The sequence below is a fragment of the Ovis aries genome, chromosome 2, assembly GCF_016772045.2.
Source record: "Ovis aries strain OAR_USU_Benz2616 breed Rambouillet chromosome 2, ARS-UI_Ramb_v3.0, whole genome shotgun sequence".
Lineage (NCBI taxonomy): Eukaryota > Metazoa > Chordata > Mammalia > Artiodactyla > Bovidae > Ovis > Ovis aries.
The window spans coordinates 103166946-103184376 of record NC_056055.1 but is presented as its reverse complement, the minus strand read 5'-3'; the positions used below and the strand labels follow the sequence as shown (position 1 = coordinate 103184376).

General features: G+C 47.5%; 1 protein-coding gene across 7 annotated transcripts in view; it reads right to left on the bottom strand.

Annotated features, from left to right (window-relative positions):
- EXTL3 (exostosin like glycosyltransferase 3) overlaps positions 1 to 17431 on the bottom strand; it is a 131750-nt gene that overhangs the window by 27439 nt on the left and 86880 nt on the right. For all 7 annotated transcript variants that reach the window (XM_060409568.1, XM_060409567.1, XM_027964606.2 and 4 more), the window contains 2 exons: positions 13933 to 14024; positions 9576 to 12202 (listed from right to left, as the gene is read on the bottom strand). In XM_060409568.1, the coding sequence (XP_060265551.1) occupies positions 9576 to 11723 (2148 nt within the window). In that variant the 5' untranslated portion in view covers positions 11724 to 12202; positions 13933 to 14024. The remainder of the gene's footprint in view (positions 1 to 9575; positions 12203 to 13932; positions 14025 to 17431) is intronic.

Here is a 17431-nt window from a genome sequence, read left to right as displayed (position 1 = left end):
CTGTGGGTCAATCACCAGGAGGATCGTCTATACCACAGTTAACAATTCAGGGCCTTCCCTGATGGCACAGTGGATAAGAAGCCGCCTGCCGACGCAGGGCACATGGGTTTGACCCCTGGTCTGGGAAGACCCCACGTGCCATAGAGCAACTAAGCGCACGCGGTACGACTGCTGAGCCTGCGTTCTAGAGCCTGCAAGCCGCACCAGTGAAGCCCGTGCCCCTGGGGTCTGTGCTCTACGAGAAAAGCCTCCACAATGAGAAGCTCTCACATCACAAGGAAGCGTAGCCCCTACTCACTGTAACTACAGAAAGCCCACAAGCAGCAACGAACACTCAGCAGAGCCAAAAAGAAAAGGAAAAACAAAAAAAATCCAGGACACAGCACAGAGCTCTAGTACTCAAAGTGTGATCCCAAGGTCAACAACAACATGGGCGTCACCCGAGACCCCATTAAAAAGGCAGAACCGCCAGCCTTCCTAAACCTACCAAGCCAGGACCTGCGTTTTAACAAGATCTCCAGAGTGAGTCCCAGGCACGCCGCACTTTGAGAGGCGCTGGGACAGAGGGGAAAGCGTGGCTCTGGAGTCAACCAGAAAAATGCGAGTTCAGATTTCAATTCTATCACTTACTACACACATGAACCTGGGTAAGCAACCTCCGCGCTGAGTCGACACAGCCCCATGTTGAGCGAAAAACGGGAGCTATTTACCAGCCACACTTGACAACGCTACAGTCAACTCCTTCACCTAAACTTCAGAAACAACAATAAAAACGAAAAGCATCATGCCGTGATACCTAGAACACAGCCAAACTTTCTGTCTCATTACAAGGCGAATCCAGTCAAGAGGACCTGCCTGTCCCGTGGAAAAGCGAGACGGGGCGGAAGGTCTCCTATCAACTGTGTGTTGGCCTAGATTTCACATTCAGTTTTTTAGCACGTTTATCAAAGTTCATTAAGAGGCAGGTCCATTAAGAACAAGTCCTCTGGATTCAGGAATACAGCACGTGTTCTGTCTCAGCTCATCCTGGCATTACTCCTCAGGGCTGGGCAACAGCAAGATCTTCAGGGTAAGGGAGCTGAATCTGAATAAAGGAGAAGGTTTCCAGGGTTCAGAGACACAGAGTCAAGAACAGCAGCAGCCCGCTTGTGGCTAACCCGCAAGAAACTCCGGTCAGCAGGTCTGCTGTAAGGGTTCTCAGCGAGGAGCGGCTGTGACCCCCAAGGGACACGACAGTATCTGTGCACACGTTCGGCTGTCACCACTGGGTGGCCGGCGGCTTACTTGCCCTTAGTGGGCAGAGGCCAGGGATGCTGCTAAATCCCACGCTGCACAGGGCTGCTCCCCACAGCAGAGAACTATCCAGCCCAAATGCCACTGCGCCATTTTCAGAATCAACCACCAGGAGAGAGCAAAGCCAACTCTGAATACACGTAATTCGTAATGTAAGCACGTCCCCTCTTTCTCATAACCAAAAAGAGATTTCTGCCTTTACAAAGTTCGCAAATACAAACTAAAATCAAAGGATGAGGGGAGGGTGGGAGAAGTAAAAGCTTTCTTTGGGACTTTCCTGATGGTCCAGTGGCCAAGACTTGAAGCTCCCAATGCAAGGGGCCTGGGTTCAATCCCAGATCCCACATACCGCAACTTACGGTCCCACATGGCACACCTAAGACCCAGCGCAGTCAAATAAATAAATTAAAATTTTCTTTTAGAAAAAGCTTTCTTCTACCAGTTTTGCTTCAGAGCTGTAGTGCTTAATGGCTAGACAAAAGCTCAGCAAATCAACCATTATCCATTCTGGCACCAGAATCAGAAGGACAAAGAGATCCAAATATCTGTAATGCAAACACGCAGAACAGCCTGGGCCTCTAAGGATGTCACAAAGGGCAGATCAAACGAGAAAGAAGTGAGTCAGCCAGAAGTAAGGTGTCACGTTCAGGAAACATTCTCACTTCTGTCGATGTCGTTTTCTTTCAAATTAAAACAATGCTCTCCCCACTCCCTCAACACTGGCAATTTTTTTTGTAGCCTTATGACTACAGCTTAGTGACTTGTGAACATGAAGACTGACCTTCAAGCTACGGATTTAGCTACTGGTATGGCACTGACCAGAACATACAGGGCACGGTGCCTGCCGTACAGAAGATGCCCCACCAGTGTCCACAAATGAAGAAACAAACAGGAAACAGGACCTAACTTAGCCCTGTCCCATCCATGTGTTCAGAATAGGGAATAAAGACTTGAGAAGTTTATATGTCAGCTATAAACAAGGATTATACGGAAACCTCTTAGTATCCAATCTAGTTTTCTAGAGCCAAAAAAAAAATCCATCAACCTACAACAGTCAAGGTCAGGAGCAGTGCTCAGTAACGCTCTTTTTCCTGTTTCACACATAATACTCGCTGATGATGGCTCCCTAGTCCTCTCTTCACCTTCATTCGTGAAGGTGGCCGTCTTCTCACCACAATAGAATAGGGCAACAAGCACAACCTAGACGCCTACTATATGCAAATCCGTGAGGTGTCTGCTTCATACAAAAACATACAAAAAACAAGCAGTATCTTCAGTTAACATTCAACCCGGGTTCTGAGGAATTCTGGAGTTTATGAATGATACAAGAACTACTACTTAAATAGAATCCTTTCTGCCAATACGTGAACTAACCATTTGGGTTCTAAATTCAGGTAGAATCAGCAAATCCACATTAATTAGCCAAGTATCATTCACCTAGTAAGTATTTAATTAGCTATCATGACAAGTCCTTTCCCAATTAGTAGCAAACAGCTCAGTATCTGGGGGCTTCCCCCGTGGCTCGGGGGTCAAGAACCTGCCGGCAATGCAGGAGACACAGACTCAGCCCCAGGTCAGGAAGACTCCCAGGAGGGAAGATTCCCAGGAGGAAGAAACGGCAACCCTCTCCAGTATTCTTGCTGGGAAAAATCCCATGGACAGAGGAGCCTGGCGGGCTAGCCAGCAAGAAACGAAGCCTTTAACGGCCCAGCTGGCAGAGGCCCAAGCCTGAACTGTGATGACTCTTGAGTTAACAACACTGCTGGGTTCTCCGCCAGCCTTCCTCAGCAGACTCCTGGGGCAACAGGACTAAAATAACCACCCTGGCATGACATTAAGTTCCCCAGACAGAACCTGCCTTGTTCAATTCTAGTATCAAGGACTGGGAGAGAGGGGGAAAAGGGCTGAAAAACCACCTCGTATCTCCACAATCTTCTCTTGGGCAACATAGCGCGTTCTGGCCTCATCTCCAGAGACCTTGGAGACCCCCACGGCAGTGTGATACACTTCTCTCTGAATCACCATCTCCACCATGACTGCCCCATCCAGGCCGCCAGCACCCCTCACCTGGGCTCCTGCAATAGCCTTTCAACTGTGTCTGCTCTTTCCCCCACCATCCCACAGTATCGTATTTGTCTCTGCTCAAAACCCTCCCCTCGCACCCTCACACAATAAACCTTCAGTCCTCACCACGGCCTGCATGTGCTGCCTGTCTCCTCCGAGCTCCTCTCAAGCTCTACCCTGGATCACTCCACCCAGCGTACACAGGGTCCCCCTGCCGTGGCCTGAGCACGACGAGCTTCCTGCACTTACTGTTCTCGGTACATCCCCCCAGAGTTTACATGGTCCACTCTCCCACTTCCCTCAGGCTTCTGCTCAAATGTCACCTCTTCAAGACAGTCCTCCTAGGCACCCTATTTAAAGGAGCTGTACCCTTTACAGAGAAGGGAACTAAAAATTAAGAATTGAGGGATTCAGCTGTCAGGGACCTAAAAACAAGCGAGTACACGGCATAGAGATGGAGAGTGTTTTGAGCGGGCAAGACTACACGGTGAACAACAAAGTCCCCTTTGGAAAACTCCAAAAGGACCGATTTCAATGGTCTCATTTCCACAGGATGCTCCAACAAGAGCATCCTCTTGTTGAAAAGCAGAGTGAAAGCAGAGTGAAAAAGCAGAGTGAAAAAGATGTGTTAATTGGTCAGAATAAAGCAGTAACTTGAACCAATATTTTGGGTGGGGCCGTGTATCAGAGACCAGCTGGAGGCTCCTGCCCACCCAGACGCAGCCTCTTGCTGACGGCAACATTAACTCTGGACAAAAATACCAAAAGATTATTACCTGAAGACACCAGAGTAAGCAGAAGGCGACACATTACGAAGGGGAGCCAAAATTTAGGAAGGCATTACTGACGTGGGGAGAATCACCACTTTCACCTTGAGCGTAGACCAGAGCTGGTACCAAGGAGGACAGCTTAAACTTGCATACAGCACCCAAGCTGTTCCGGCCTGAGGAATAAGAGGGAAGAGCCTGGGGCAACCACAACCCCTGGAAGAAAGGGGCTGCAGCAGAGAGAGACCAGATAGAAGAGCTCCAAGTTCTGTGTATAAACCGCCCAGTCTCCAGGTCACCCCAGAACCATGCAGTCTTTCTGCGGTTCACAAGCAGACCAGCTACAGACAAAAAGGCTGAACTAACATTTGTGTTGCCACCCAAGAGAACTTGCTGTCCAACCAAATTAACTTCCGGCTAAAACTAAAAGCTCAACACTTTTCAGAGAAATAAAACAAAATCCACAGTCTTCGCAACATTCACAATTTAATACAAAACTGTTTGCTGTACAAAGAACCAGAAGAACATGACCCCCAATTACAATGAATACTCAACCCGTATGTTGGAATTAGCAGGCCAAGATTTCAAAGCAGCTAACATAACTGCGCTCACTGAAGTGAAGTAGGGACTTCCTGGGGGGTCCAGCAGTTAAGAATCCGCCTTCCAGTGTAAGGGACGTAGGTTCGATCCCTGATCAGGGAAATGGCAAGGAGCAAGAAAGCCCGTGTGCTTAACTACTGAGCCCCTACGCTCCAGAGCCCCTGTGCCCCAACTGGTGAATCCATGCACAGCCATGAAAGATCCCACATGAACCAATGAAGACTCCACGCGCTGCAACTAAGACTCAACGCAGCCAAATAAATAAAATACCTTAAAAAAAAACTTTTAAACGAGGTGTACTCAGAATGGGGAAAAACGAAACAGGAAATCTCAGGAGAGAAACAGAAACTATTGTGTTAAAAACACGAAAATTCTTAAACTGGAAAACACAGTATCTGAAATTTAAAACTGACTCCATAAAATAAAGAGCAGTGTAGACATCAAAGTCAGTAAACGTGACGACATAGCAATAGAAATTATCAAAGATAAAAAATGATTTTTAAACAATGAACAGAGCTGCCAACAACGGCAAGACAGTATCAAAATGCCTAGTATAAAGGACAAATAAAATTGTAAAATATTTTTTTTAATGCCTAGTATACACAGAATGAAGTCCCCAAAGAGGAAGAGAATACCTGAACAGTATTGAATAAAAAACTGCCCAAATATAATTTTAAAATATATAAATTACTAGATTTAAGAGCCTTGCTGTTGTTTAGTTGCTAAGTGTTGTCCCACTCTGTGACCCCATGGACTGTAGCCCACCAGGCTCGTCTGTTCATGAGATTTCCCTGGCAAGAATACTGGAGTTGCCATTTCCTTCTCCAGGGGATCTTCCCCACCCAGGCATCGAACCCACATCTCCTCCACTGGCAGGCGGGTTCTTTATCACTGAGCCACCTGGGATAAGCCCTTAAGAGACTAAGTGAAACCCAATCAGAACACAGATCAAAGAAAACCACGCAGACAAATATCACAGTCAAACTGCTGGAAACCACATGTATAGAAAAAGTCTTCAAAGTGGCCAGAGAAAAATAACACACTACCTATGGGAAAATAAACATTTGAGAAATCACTATCACTACCAACAACGGCGGCCAGGAAACAGTGGAAATCTTTAAGATGCATGAGAGTGCTGACTCCCCCCGACCCCCACCTCCCCACCCCCAAGAAGGGAGCTTTTCAAAAGGCAGGCCTTCAAATCCCCTGGCCCAACGCCACCCTCCATTTGACTTCCATTCAACATTCATGTCATTCCACCCAAGGAGCTAAGAAGCCCGATTCGACTGCTCACAAACGAGCAAGAGACAGAAGGATGCCTCTGGTGCAGCCCTCCCTGCCATCCAGCTGAGAGACCCACCGCAGCTGGTGGCACGCACCCCACCTCCCTGCGGGCAGGCGGTCAATTCGCCCAGGCCCCACCCAACCTCAACGGAAATTCTCCTTACATAAAGCGTTCCGGACAGGAGGGTGGCAGTGAAAACCACACTTACTCTCAGCCAGACCCAGAGTAGCTTCCCCCTTGCTACCTAAGTAATGGAAAAGAGAGAGGGGTTTCACCACAGACCCCAGTAGGTACTCCTGAGACAAGCCTGCTCTCTACTTGAACACCGAGGGCTCAACAGACTTCACAGCCCACAGACAGACAGCATGTGTGCCCGCTGCTACGATGGCACCGAGAAGAGACCCACAGACGGCCCAACATGTTCTGAAGTGGCAGGTAGGCTCCTGGGTTGATTCTTTTAGCTCAAATCATCTTCCCGGAAGGAATGGAACCTGAAAGACTGCCTGGTCATCTTAGAGAGATCTACTGTTAACTAGAACAAAATGAACAAAGAGGTCACGTTTGCATCCTCGGTGGAAAACCCACTCTGAGATGGCTCCTAACACTACCATTTCCCACCGTGTAGGTCCACCCTCCCTCCCAGCCCGCCCTGATAGCTCTGTGCCCCAGAGGGCAGCAGGTCAACTGCTGCCCAAAAACCCTGCCTCTCTTACACACTGAATAGAAAGCAGTCCAAATATTTAGAGAATGGGGTGAAATCTTCCAGCTTAAAAGAGTTTCTTCTTTTTTCACAGAAACTAGGAGGAAATAGAAAAGTGTACCACTAATACGGACAAGCTATTCAGAGCTGCCCCCGGCCTGGAGAGTTTCTGGTCCTTTCTGACTAAGCATGGCACTGCTGCAATAAGAGGCTCGGTAATCAAGAGAACGACTTATTTCCCGCCAGAATTAAAATGAAGGACTCATCCTGGCAAGCGCTCCGCTGCACTTCAGACACTGTTAACCGTGGCGGCATCAGCTTCTCCACGCCCCTAACAAATTTACAGAAAACTCAGCAAAATGGAAAACACAGGCTGCTTTGCTAATGAGCAGCATCGACCTTTCACAGAACGATTTTTTTTTTTTTTTAATTTTGATGACATTCAAAAAGTTGTAACTAGGAAAGAAAAAACGTGAAATGTATTTAGGAAGAAGTCTATAGAGAAATCTATAGACTTTTACAAAGCTTTCTTAATATACAAAATAAATTCTGGGGTCAGAAGTTTGCAGAACCCTACAGTCTTTGAAGAGTCTCTGATTATAAATTCAATTAATTAAAATACAAGAAAAGATTAGCAGCAGTAGGAAGAAAGTAGCAGCATTTGTTAAAAAAAAAAAAGGAAAAGAAAACAAAGATTTGTACAAGAGAAGAGAGGTAGTACCAGTTATGACACAAGGGAAATTAAGTTGTGGGTACAAGGAGGTTTATCAGTGAAGTGAGTCCTTAACATAAGCAGAACATCCATGCTGACTTCTATCTCCTTTGACATGAAGGAATAAATAGGAATCAAATAATTATTGAGCACTTTTCCAGTATATTAAAAAGCAGAGACATTACTTTGCCAACAAAGGTCCGTCTAGTCAAAACTATGGTTTTTCCAGTGGTCATGTATGGATGTGAGAGTTGGACTATAAAGAAAGTGGAACACCAAAGAATTGATGCTCTTGAACTGCGGTGCTGGAGAAGACTCTTGAGAGTCCCTTGGACTGCAAGGAGATCCAATCAGTCCATCCTAAAGGAAATCAGTCCTGAATATTCATTGGAAGGACTGATGCTAAAGCTGAAACTCCAATACTTTGGCCACCTGATGCAAAAAACTGCCTCAGTGGAAAAGACCCTGATGCTGGGCAAGACTGAAGGCTGGAGAAGGGGTTGACAGAGGATGAGATGGTTGGGTGGCATCACTGACTCAATGGATGTGAGTTTGAGGAAACTCCAGGAGTTAGTGATGGATAGGGAGGCCTGGTGTGCTGCAGTCCATGGGGTCACAAAGAGTCCGACACTACTGAGAGACTGAACTGACTACTTGCATTATCTTAGTGAAAGAAAGAGAAAGTCACTCAGTCACGTCAGACTCTTTGCAACCCCATGTACTATACAGCCCATGGAATTCTCCAGGCCAGAATGCATGGGTATCCTTTCCCTTCTCCAGAGGATCTTCCCAACCCAGGGATCGAACCCAGGCCTCCAACACTGCAGGTGGATTCTTTAGCAGCTGAGCCAACAGGGAAGCCCAAGAATACTGGAGTGGGTAGCCTACCCCTTCTCCAGCGTTATCTTCCCAACCCAGGAATCAAACCAGGGTCTCCTGCACTGCAGGCAGATTCTTGGGTCTCCTGCATTCCAGGCAGATTCTTTACCAACGAGCTATCAGGGAAGCCCTGTATTATCTTAGATCCCTCTTTAATCCTGAAGTCAAAGGAGTTAATTAACTTATCAAAGATTACAAAATGACTATTTAATCCTAGGTCTCTATTGTGCCAAAACTCATACTTTCCCATATACCATGATGCTGCTTAGGAAACATTTCATGTGAATTAGCTCCTCAATAAAATAAATATTTTAAAAACTGGTCTAGCCTAAACGTTCCCCTTCAAGGCAAATTGTTTCTAAAAACGACCAATTTTCTTAAGAAAGCGTCTAGCAGTGATGGCTCATCAGACTTTGGCCCTTCTTTGCTACCTTTTCTGGAAAGTACCTGTGCTACATGGTAAACTGTTGCCATGTGGCTTGAGACTTGTTCTTAGGCCTCACATTTAAGAGAAATGGGTGATCTCCTATTTCTAGACGGGCAAACTTACAGCAGAAGGTGGATAAGCAAAGTACTCAGAACTAAAGCTCTACCCTGCATATTTGGCTATTACTTTTCCTGTAGAATACGTCATCCTAACCATAACAGAGAAGAGTTTTATGAGAATGAAACTACAGAAAAGGTCCAAGGTCTCCAAATCCTAAAATATCAAACCCTGGCGCCAGTCTCCCAGAGGACTTGCAGACCATCCTGTGAAATAGAACAGGTCTCCTTCCTAAACCCTTAGGGAGATGATTAAAACCACAGCTCCTGGAATTAGGCACACTAAAAGCTCAGCTGCTCCACATATGCTAATAGTGACTTTGGGCAAATTAATTAACATGTCTAAGCCTCAGTTTCCACAGAAGAAATCATACTAACTTACTGTTACTGTAAGTTCTATAAACTCTAAAATTATGACTGCTTCTTACACGTCAGCTTTTCACCATCATTCTCATCATCAGCCCCTTTGTAAGGGCAGAGAAGATGTCTACGAGGTCAATGACAGGGTTTTATAAACCTTCAGGGGGCCAGTATCAGTCTCCCTGTGGGACCGTCTTAGGGGCCTTTGGAAGTGAGCAGCAGAGAACTGGCAAGACGTGAAAGAACTGAACTAGAAGCAAGGGGAAAGGATCTGAATAGGTTAACAAAAAAAATAGCATCTTTACGGGAAAGAGAGCAAGAATGAACTAGCCTCTGGCGCGGTAAACAAACCGCTCGCGGCTCTATCATTACCATGATGGGGACCCCAATGTCAGGCCACACCAGGTCCTCTGACGGCAGCTTGGGAGAATTCCACACCACCACGACCTTGTTCAGGTAAGGGAGGCCGTTCAGCCTCTCTAAGGAGTTCATGAGCACCTCCTCCCGCTCGTAAGTCAACATTACCACCGTGAACTGCTCCCGAGGGACGTTGCCTCCCAGCGCCGCCTGAAACTCCTTGCCGGAGCCCCCGGCCCCGCCGCCAATGGGCCGGAATCCAGTCCCTGAGCCCAGGAACTTGGCCTCCGAGGGCAGCACGGGGTCAAAGGGCGTGTGGGGGAAGAGATGGAAAGGCCCCGGGGCGGAGTTCCAGCTGCGGTAGAGGTCGGTGACGGTGAGCGTGAAGTTGCGGAGGTACTTGGGCGAGGCGTACGGCGGCTCGGTCTCCACCGGGCCCAGGTCCAGGTCCCCGGTGTCCGCCATGTTGGGGTCGGTGCCGGCCGCCTTGCCCGAGCGGTGCGGGATCTCGGCCGCCGCCTCCTCCCGGATGGGAGCGGCTGGGATCTGGATGCGCGTCCGGATCACGGCCAGCACGGTGCTGAAGATACTGTCCGTGGTGGAGAAGTAGGTCTCCCAGAGGAAGCGGCCCTGGCGCCGCATGGCCAGCAGGTCGCTGTCCGAGAGGCTCCGCAGCAGGAAGTGGACCTCGGTGACCCGCGGCTTGGGCACCACCAGCGCCGCCTCGCTCCACTGCAGCACGTCCTGGTAGGGGAGCTGCACGTGCTCCCCCAGCACCACCGGGACAGCCCCGACCTCCAGGGCCTCGAAGAGCCGGGTGGCGCACCCCGAGGACACGAGCAGGCGCGGGTCCCCCGGCGTGATGATGAGGGCGAAGGTGGAGAGCTTCAGGAGCTCCAGGCGGTCCTCCCGCTCGCCGCACAGCGCCCACTCGGTCGGCAGGCTGGCTCTCGGCTGGCTCTTGCAGGTGAATTCCACCAGGACCTGATCGAGCTTGCTGTCCTGGACGGCCTTGAGGGTGGCGATGATCCGATCGTCGTAGTCGGCCGGGGGGTCCCCCTCCATCTCCTCCTCAAAGGAGCGGGCCTCCTGAAGGCTGGATCTCAGTGACTCGATCTTCTCGCCCTGGAAGGTGAAGAGGTATTTCCGCTTCACTGGCACCTGTGGTGGGATTTCCATGAAGTTGGGCTCCGACATGGCGTGGACTAGGGGCGACACCACCAAGTCAAAGCCAGGCCGGTACTGGGCCGCATAGAAGGTGGACTGGGCCACCATGGCCCGGCCGGTGCTGACGTTGTACAGTAAGTTCTGGGTGTCCAACTTCCGAGACAGGCTGAGGATGACGTGGTTGTGGCCGTCCCTCCGCCAGTGCGGGAGGGAGGACAGCTGCTTCTCCAGGTCGGCGGGCCGCAGCACAGCGGGCTCCTGCATCTCCCCAACTAGGATCACATACAGGCAGGCGATGTCCGCGTTGTCGGTGACATAAACGTTGGCTCGGGCCGTGGCCTGGAAAGCCTGCTTGACCAAGGGGTCCAGGTAGCTGCCAAAGGCGAACTGGTCACTGTCATAAACATAGACGGGAAAACCAGAGGTCAGAGGGCACCGGGAATAATCGAAGCAATTGTGCAGCCGGCAGCCCCGCTGGGCCTTGGGGGGCGGGAGGCCAGCCTCATCCTTCTCCGGAAGCAGGCGGATGGGCAGGGAGAGCTTGGGCTGGTTCTGCGCCACCAGCTCCTTGTAGGAATGCTCTGTCTGGCTGATGACGTTCTTGAGCTGGAGCAGGTCCTGCTTGGCATTCTCGATGCTCTTCTTACAGGCCTCAATCTTCAGGTTCAGCTTGGCGACCTCACTGTTCAGCTCCTGCCGCTTGGCTTCCAGCTGCAGGAGCTCCTCGCTCACCGACTCGCGGATGCGGCAGAGGTCCAGCACGTGCTTCACCTCGCAGAGCTCGCTGCCAGCCCGCGGGCCGAAGATGCGCTTGCCCGCCTCGTCCGCCTCGTCCAGGGTGGTGAGATAATAGTGAGCGATGAGGGGGAAGAACACCAGGATGATGAAGAGCGTGAAGCTGAGCCACGTGAGCCGGATGCGGTTGGACCAGCGCAGCATGCAGGTCTGACCTCCGTTCCCCGCGCCCCCATTCCGCAACATGGTATAGCCCGTCATGAGTCCCTCTGCGGCTCCTGCCCGCGCTGGTCACGTTGGCTCACTCGCCATAACCACGGGCTTGTAGTGGGCCAGGCTCAGCCTCTTCTCACTCAACACGCTTTCCGGAGAGTTAGTGTGCTCCCTGGACAAGGCACCAAGTAGAATGGAAATTTCATCTTCCTCAGCTGTGACTGAAATGGTCTCTGACCCTACTCCAGCAGATTCTGAGCTCTAGCTGTAGGCCAAAGAACATGTCCTTAATCTCTGTCAAAAGGCAGAGGGTACCACATGGTTGTTGAGGTGGGAGGGAGAACCCTGGTGGTGGAGCCGGGGAAAAATACCCTGGAATCAGACAGACCTCCTCAACTGCCATAGCTCTTGTTCCTTGGTTTCGCTGACCAACACATATGCATAGTTACTTTTCACAGTTATACGGTAGCTGGTTAGAACAGAAATAAATGCCAGCCTCTTAACAGTGTCACTGCCAACATTCAGGCCTGCAAAAGAAAGAGACGTGTGTCAGTCTTGAAGACCTTATGCTCAACAACCTTGCTTCCCCACTTCTGAAACTTCCTAGAAAATGCCTAACTCTTTTAAGACGGAACAATGGTTGGATCACTGGTGTGTGCCTCGCAGAACATTTTAAGTCCAACACAGGTTTTATTTTTTGGCATGGATATTATACTTGGAGTTATTAATAGTAAGAGATGGATTAGGTAATTGTCCAAAAGCAGTTCAGACACACCCACTTTCTTCCTATTAGAGCCCTATAAAATGATTAGTAGCTACATTCAACAGAGGGCAAAAATGTTCCTAACAATTTGTTATTTGAGACTTAGGCATCCTGGTGAGACAGAGAAACACCCTTCTATTTATGTTCATTACTGACAGGAAAATTGCCTCTTTTAAGTTTTGGGGAAAAGCAAAAAAAAAAAAAAAACACCTCTGTGAGGAGCTCCATTTATTATATTCAAAGTGGGGGAAAAGAGCTGAAGAGAACTCTCTGGATCTTCACCAGCAGTGGGTGCAGTAATCCAGGGACAAAAATGTATTCCCCAGTTTGCTTCTCATTTATCTTCTATATAAATAGTAACTTGGTCTTTCAGAAAGAATGCTGTACTTAGAAATGGGGGTATTATTTCTTATCTTTTACAGAGATTTGCTGTGAGACTTTAGGCCTCAGGTTTCTAATCTCCCAAAACGGAGATAAATGTGTAGAGATAACAATACATTGTGTTGCTATGAAAATAAAGGGCGATACTTTAGGTTAATAAATCTTGAACCAGCATTCCCAGTCCTTTTCTCTTACCAAACTTTACTATCACGAGTTATAAAAGTTTTGCACTTGCTTTCTCCTCAATTTCAGTACATCTAGAAGTGAAAAAAAAAAAAGAAAAAAGGGCTTCCCTGGTGTCTCAGATGGTAAAGCGTCTGCCTGCAATGCAGGAGGCCTGGGTTCGATCCCTGTGTCTGGAAGATCCCCTGGAGAAGGAAATGGCAACCCATTCCAGCATTCTTGCCTGGAAAATCCCATGGTCAGAGTAGCCTGATAGGTTACAGTCCATGGGGTCACAAAGAGTTGGACACGACTAAGAGACTTTACTTCATGCCAAAAATACCTCCAATTTCCTTCATTCATTTCCTCCAAAGAGTATTTATTCATCATACTCTTTTCATGTCTAAGACATGCTAAGTATAACTGTGGGAGAAGCTAGGATGTAAAATAGTCTTTGACCTCAGGGAACTACTTTAGCCTAAAAAGACACAGACAAACAGCAAGGATACTACCCCAAGACAGTATAAAATGAGGGGTTTTTTACGGATGCTCAGTCACTCTCTCTAGCTTCCACCTTTGCTAACCATGTATAACTATTAAATGTTTAATAGAGTCATCTCTCCTTTTAGATAAAAATAGAAAGTGATGACAATGTTACTAAGAGGTTTGAGTAAACAGACCATGAGATAAGGACAACAAAACCCAAATAATAGTCAATCATGGAAAAAACCTAAACTTGGGTAATTTAGTTTAGCGCTTACCAAATATCCATGTAGGTCAATATTTCTAAAGCATTATCCTTTTAATTCAAATGTTTAAAATATCCTTTTTTGTTTTCAAAATAAAAAAATGTGCTCTGCGTTTATGAGCAAATCCTAACAAAGTAAGGATGGGGTGGAGGAAAACAAGTGGCAAGATCCAGGCAACTTGGCTGCCCCATCCCCTGCTTACCCAGTGGCTCAGGCCCCTCCTGTCTCTGATTCACACAGCACTGCACTTCGGTGTATCATCTCCTGAAGCAGTGAACTCCGGGGCTTGCTCTCCTGATAGGAGGGAGAGAGGTGACAAGCTATTAGGAAAATACTCAATACTGAAGAATTTATTTACTGTCCACCATGAAAAGGCTTTTCATGTATACAAGGCGTCACAGAATTTATTGTTCAAATGGAGACAGTATTTTAAATGAAAAGGGGTCCTATCAATAAATACACTTGGACAATAAGCATAAATTGGCACTCTCAAAGGCAAACCATCCAGCTAGATGGTTACCTGTTTATGTGCTCCAAGAGGGAATAAACCAAAACACTAAAATGTAGAAAAGTCCTTACCTTTTACAAGTATATAATGAGATATTTACAGATGATTTATCTGGAATTTGCTTAAAAATAAATAGGACAAGGGTGGTGGTGAGAACTCTGGGGCATCAGTGAAACAAGATTAGTCATGGCCAGACTGCTGTTGACACTGAATGACAGGGAGACACGCAGGTCTGCTTTTCTATGTGTTTAACATTTTTCATATCAAAAACTCAGAAATAAACTGTACAGAGTCTAAACAAAATGTCTTTAAAAAGTCACCTGGAGACTGACTACACAATCTCATATTGCTAGCACCACCAACTTACAGTGAACAGAACTGGAAAAAGAAACAAATGCCCTGATGGAAACCAGCAATTCAACACTGACTCTAAAATTTCTACCCCCATCAAGTTCCATCTCTTTCACTGGAATTAGGCAAAAGTGTCATGAGTGCTCTGAAGCTGAACTTTCTATCCCAAACAGCTAAATCCATCATTTCACGCACAAAAGAAAAACAAAAACACTTGGACTCTCTTCTGCCATTCTCTGGAACACGACAGTGAAGGTACTGGGCTCTAGAAATAAACGTCACAGGGAAACACTGATGAGGAGCAGTCTCCTCACCGATGTAACCCCACATGCAGTGCACACGCCTCACTGATGCTGTCATCCGCCATGGCACTGAGTGCCCCACTTGTCAGCCTGCGCCCTACGGTGCCTTCTGCATGCAGCAACCGGAAGCACCGTCTTAAACTTTGAGTTCAGCCGTGGCTCTCCACTCCTTAAAAATGTTCAGTGCTCTCCCACTCCACTGCCAGGTCCTTCATAACCAGCTCCTCAAAGTCGCTCAGTCATGTCCAATTCTTTGCGACCCCATGGACTGTATAGTCCATGGAATTCTCCAGACCAGAATACTGGAATGGGTAGCCTTTCCCTTCTCCAGGGGATCTTCCCAACCCAGGGATCAAAGCCAGGTCTCCCGCATTGCAGGCCGATCCTTTACCAGCTGAGCCACAAGGGAAGCCCTGGCTCCCGACCACCAAACTACTCTCTCTCTCACATGATGTCCCCGCCACACGTGCTTGCTCAACTTGAGCTGCACTGGCCTCCTTTCAGTTCCAACTGCCCAAGCTCTCAACTGCTTCAGAAGCTTTCTACCTGCTGATCTTTCCGTCTCAAACGCTCTTCCCCAGGCTCCTCTCTGGCTGACTCCTCCTCACCCTTCAGATTTTCACTTCTTGATATCCCCGTTTAAAGCAGCCTTTCTTAGCCCCTGACATTTTCTGGCACTGACCTACTGATCTCCATCATAATATCTCTTCCCTGACTTTTTATTACGTTTACTGCCTTTCACTTTCTTCTTCTCACAGCTATTTGTAAGGCCTCCTCAGACAACCATTTTGCCTTTTTGCATTTCTTTTTCTTGGGGATGGTCTTGATCACTGCCTCCTGTACAATGTCGTGAACCTCCGTCCATAGTTCATCAGGCACTCTATCTGATCTAATCCCTTGAATCTATTTGTCACTTCCACTGTATAATCATAAGGGATTTGATTTAGGTCATACTTGCATGGTCTAGTGGTTTTCCCCCCTTTCTTCAATTTAAGTCTGAATTTGGCAATAAGGAGTTCATGATGTGAGCCACAGTCAGCTCCTGGTCTTGTTTTTGCTGACTGTATAGAGCTTCTCCATCTTTGGCTGCAAAGAATGTAACCAATCCCAGTCCCTGGTAATATCTACTTTACTGTCTCTACAAACTTGCCTTTTCTAAATATTCATATAAGGAATACCATACAGTGTCTGTCCTTATGGAACTCACTTCACTTAACATGTTTCAGTGTCCATCTGTGTTGCAGCACAGAACTTCATCCTTCTGACTGAATAATATTCCATGGTAGGTATGTGCCGCCACTCTGTTTATCCCCTGAACTCTCGATGGATATTTGGGCACTGCCTGCCACTTGGTCAGACACTCAGCTCTCAGCTAATATTTGCCTAGCTTAACTTTTTCCATTCTTTTCCCAGCAAACGTTCCACGTCTTTCCTTGTATTTTAGGTGCCCCTTAGAAACACTTGAGAACAAGATTTCATTCTTTTAATAGAACTCTAATTTAACAACCTTTGACTTTAAACTAGTGTTTGATCTACTTACACTTTTGTGATACATTAAGATTTACTAACAGTCTTCTGGAAGAGGGGTTACTTATCATTTTTTTTTACTTCCCATCTCTTTCTGACTTTTAGTTGATAAGTTTGTTATGTTTTTTAAACCCTCCACCACATTACTTTGCCAACAAAGGTGTGTCTAGTCAAGGCTATGGTTTTTCCAGTGGTCATGTATGGCTAGGAGAGTTGGACTGTGAAGAAGGCAGAACACTGAAGAATTGATGCTTTCGAACTGTGGTGTTGGAAAAGACTTTTGAGAGTCCCTTGGACTGCAAGGAGATCCAACCAGCCCATTCTAAAGGAGATCAGTCCTGGGTGTTCTTTGGAAGGACTGATGCTAAAGCTGAAACTCCAATACTTTGGCCACCTCATGCGAAGAGTTGACTCATTGGAAAAGACTCTGATGCTGGGAGGGATTGGGGGCAGGAGAAGCAGGGGACAACAGAGGATGAGATGGCTGGATGGCATCACTGATAGATGGGCATGAGTTTGAGTGAACTCCGGGAGTTGGTGATGGACAGGGAGGCCTGGCGTGCTGCAATTCATGGGGTCGCAAAGAGTCGGACGCGACTGAACTGATTTGAACCAGTCTGGAAGTTATATATTCAATTTATGACTTTAGTTGAAAGTTTAACATTATGTCTAGTATCCTATCCCTCTTCTCAATTAATAAAAGATCTTTACCTATGACTGGAGCTTCCCTGGTGGCTCAGTGGTAAAGAATCCATCCGCCAAGCAGGATGCATTGAGTTCGATCCCGAGGTCGGGAAGATCCCCTGGAGAAGGAAACGGCAACCCACTCCAGTATTCTTGCCTGGGAAATCCCATGGACAAGGGAGCCTGACGGGCTATATAGTCCATGGGGTCGCAAAGAGTCGGACACGACTTAGCGACTAAACGACTTTACCTATGATGACCTCTCTTGACTTGACATCAATATTGGCTGCTATTTTAGCTCCACCATGTTTCTACCCGCTCAACATTAG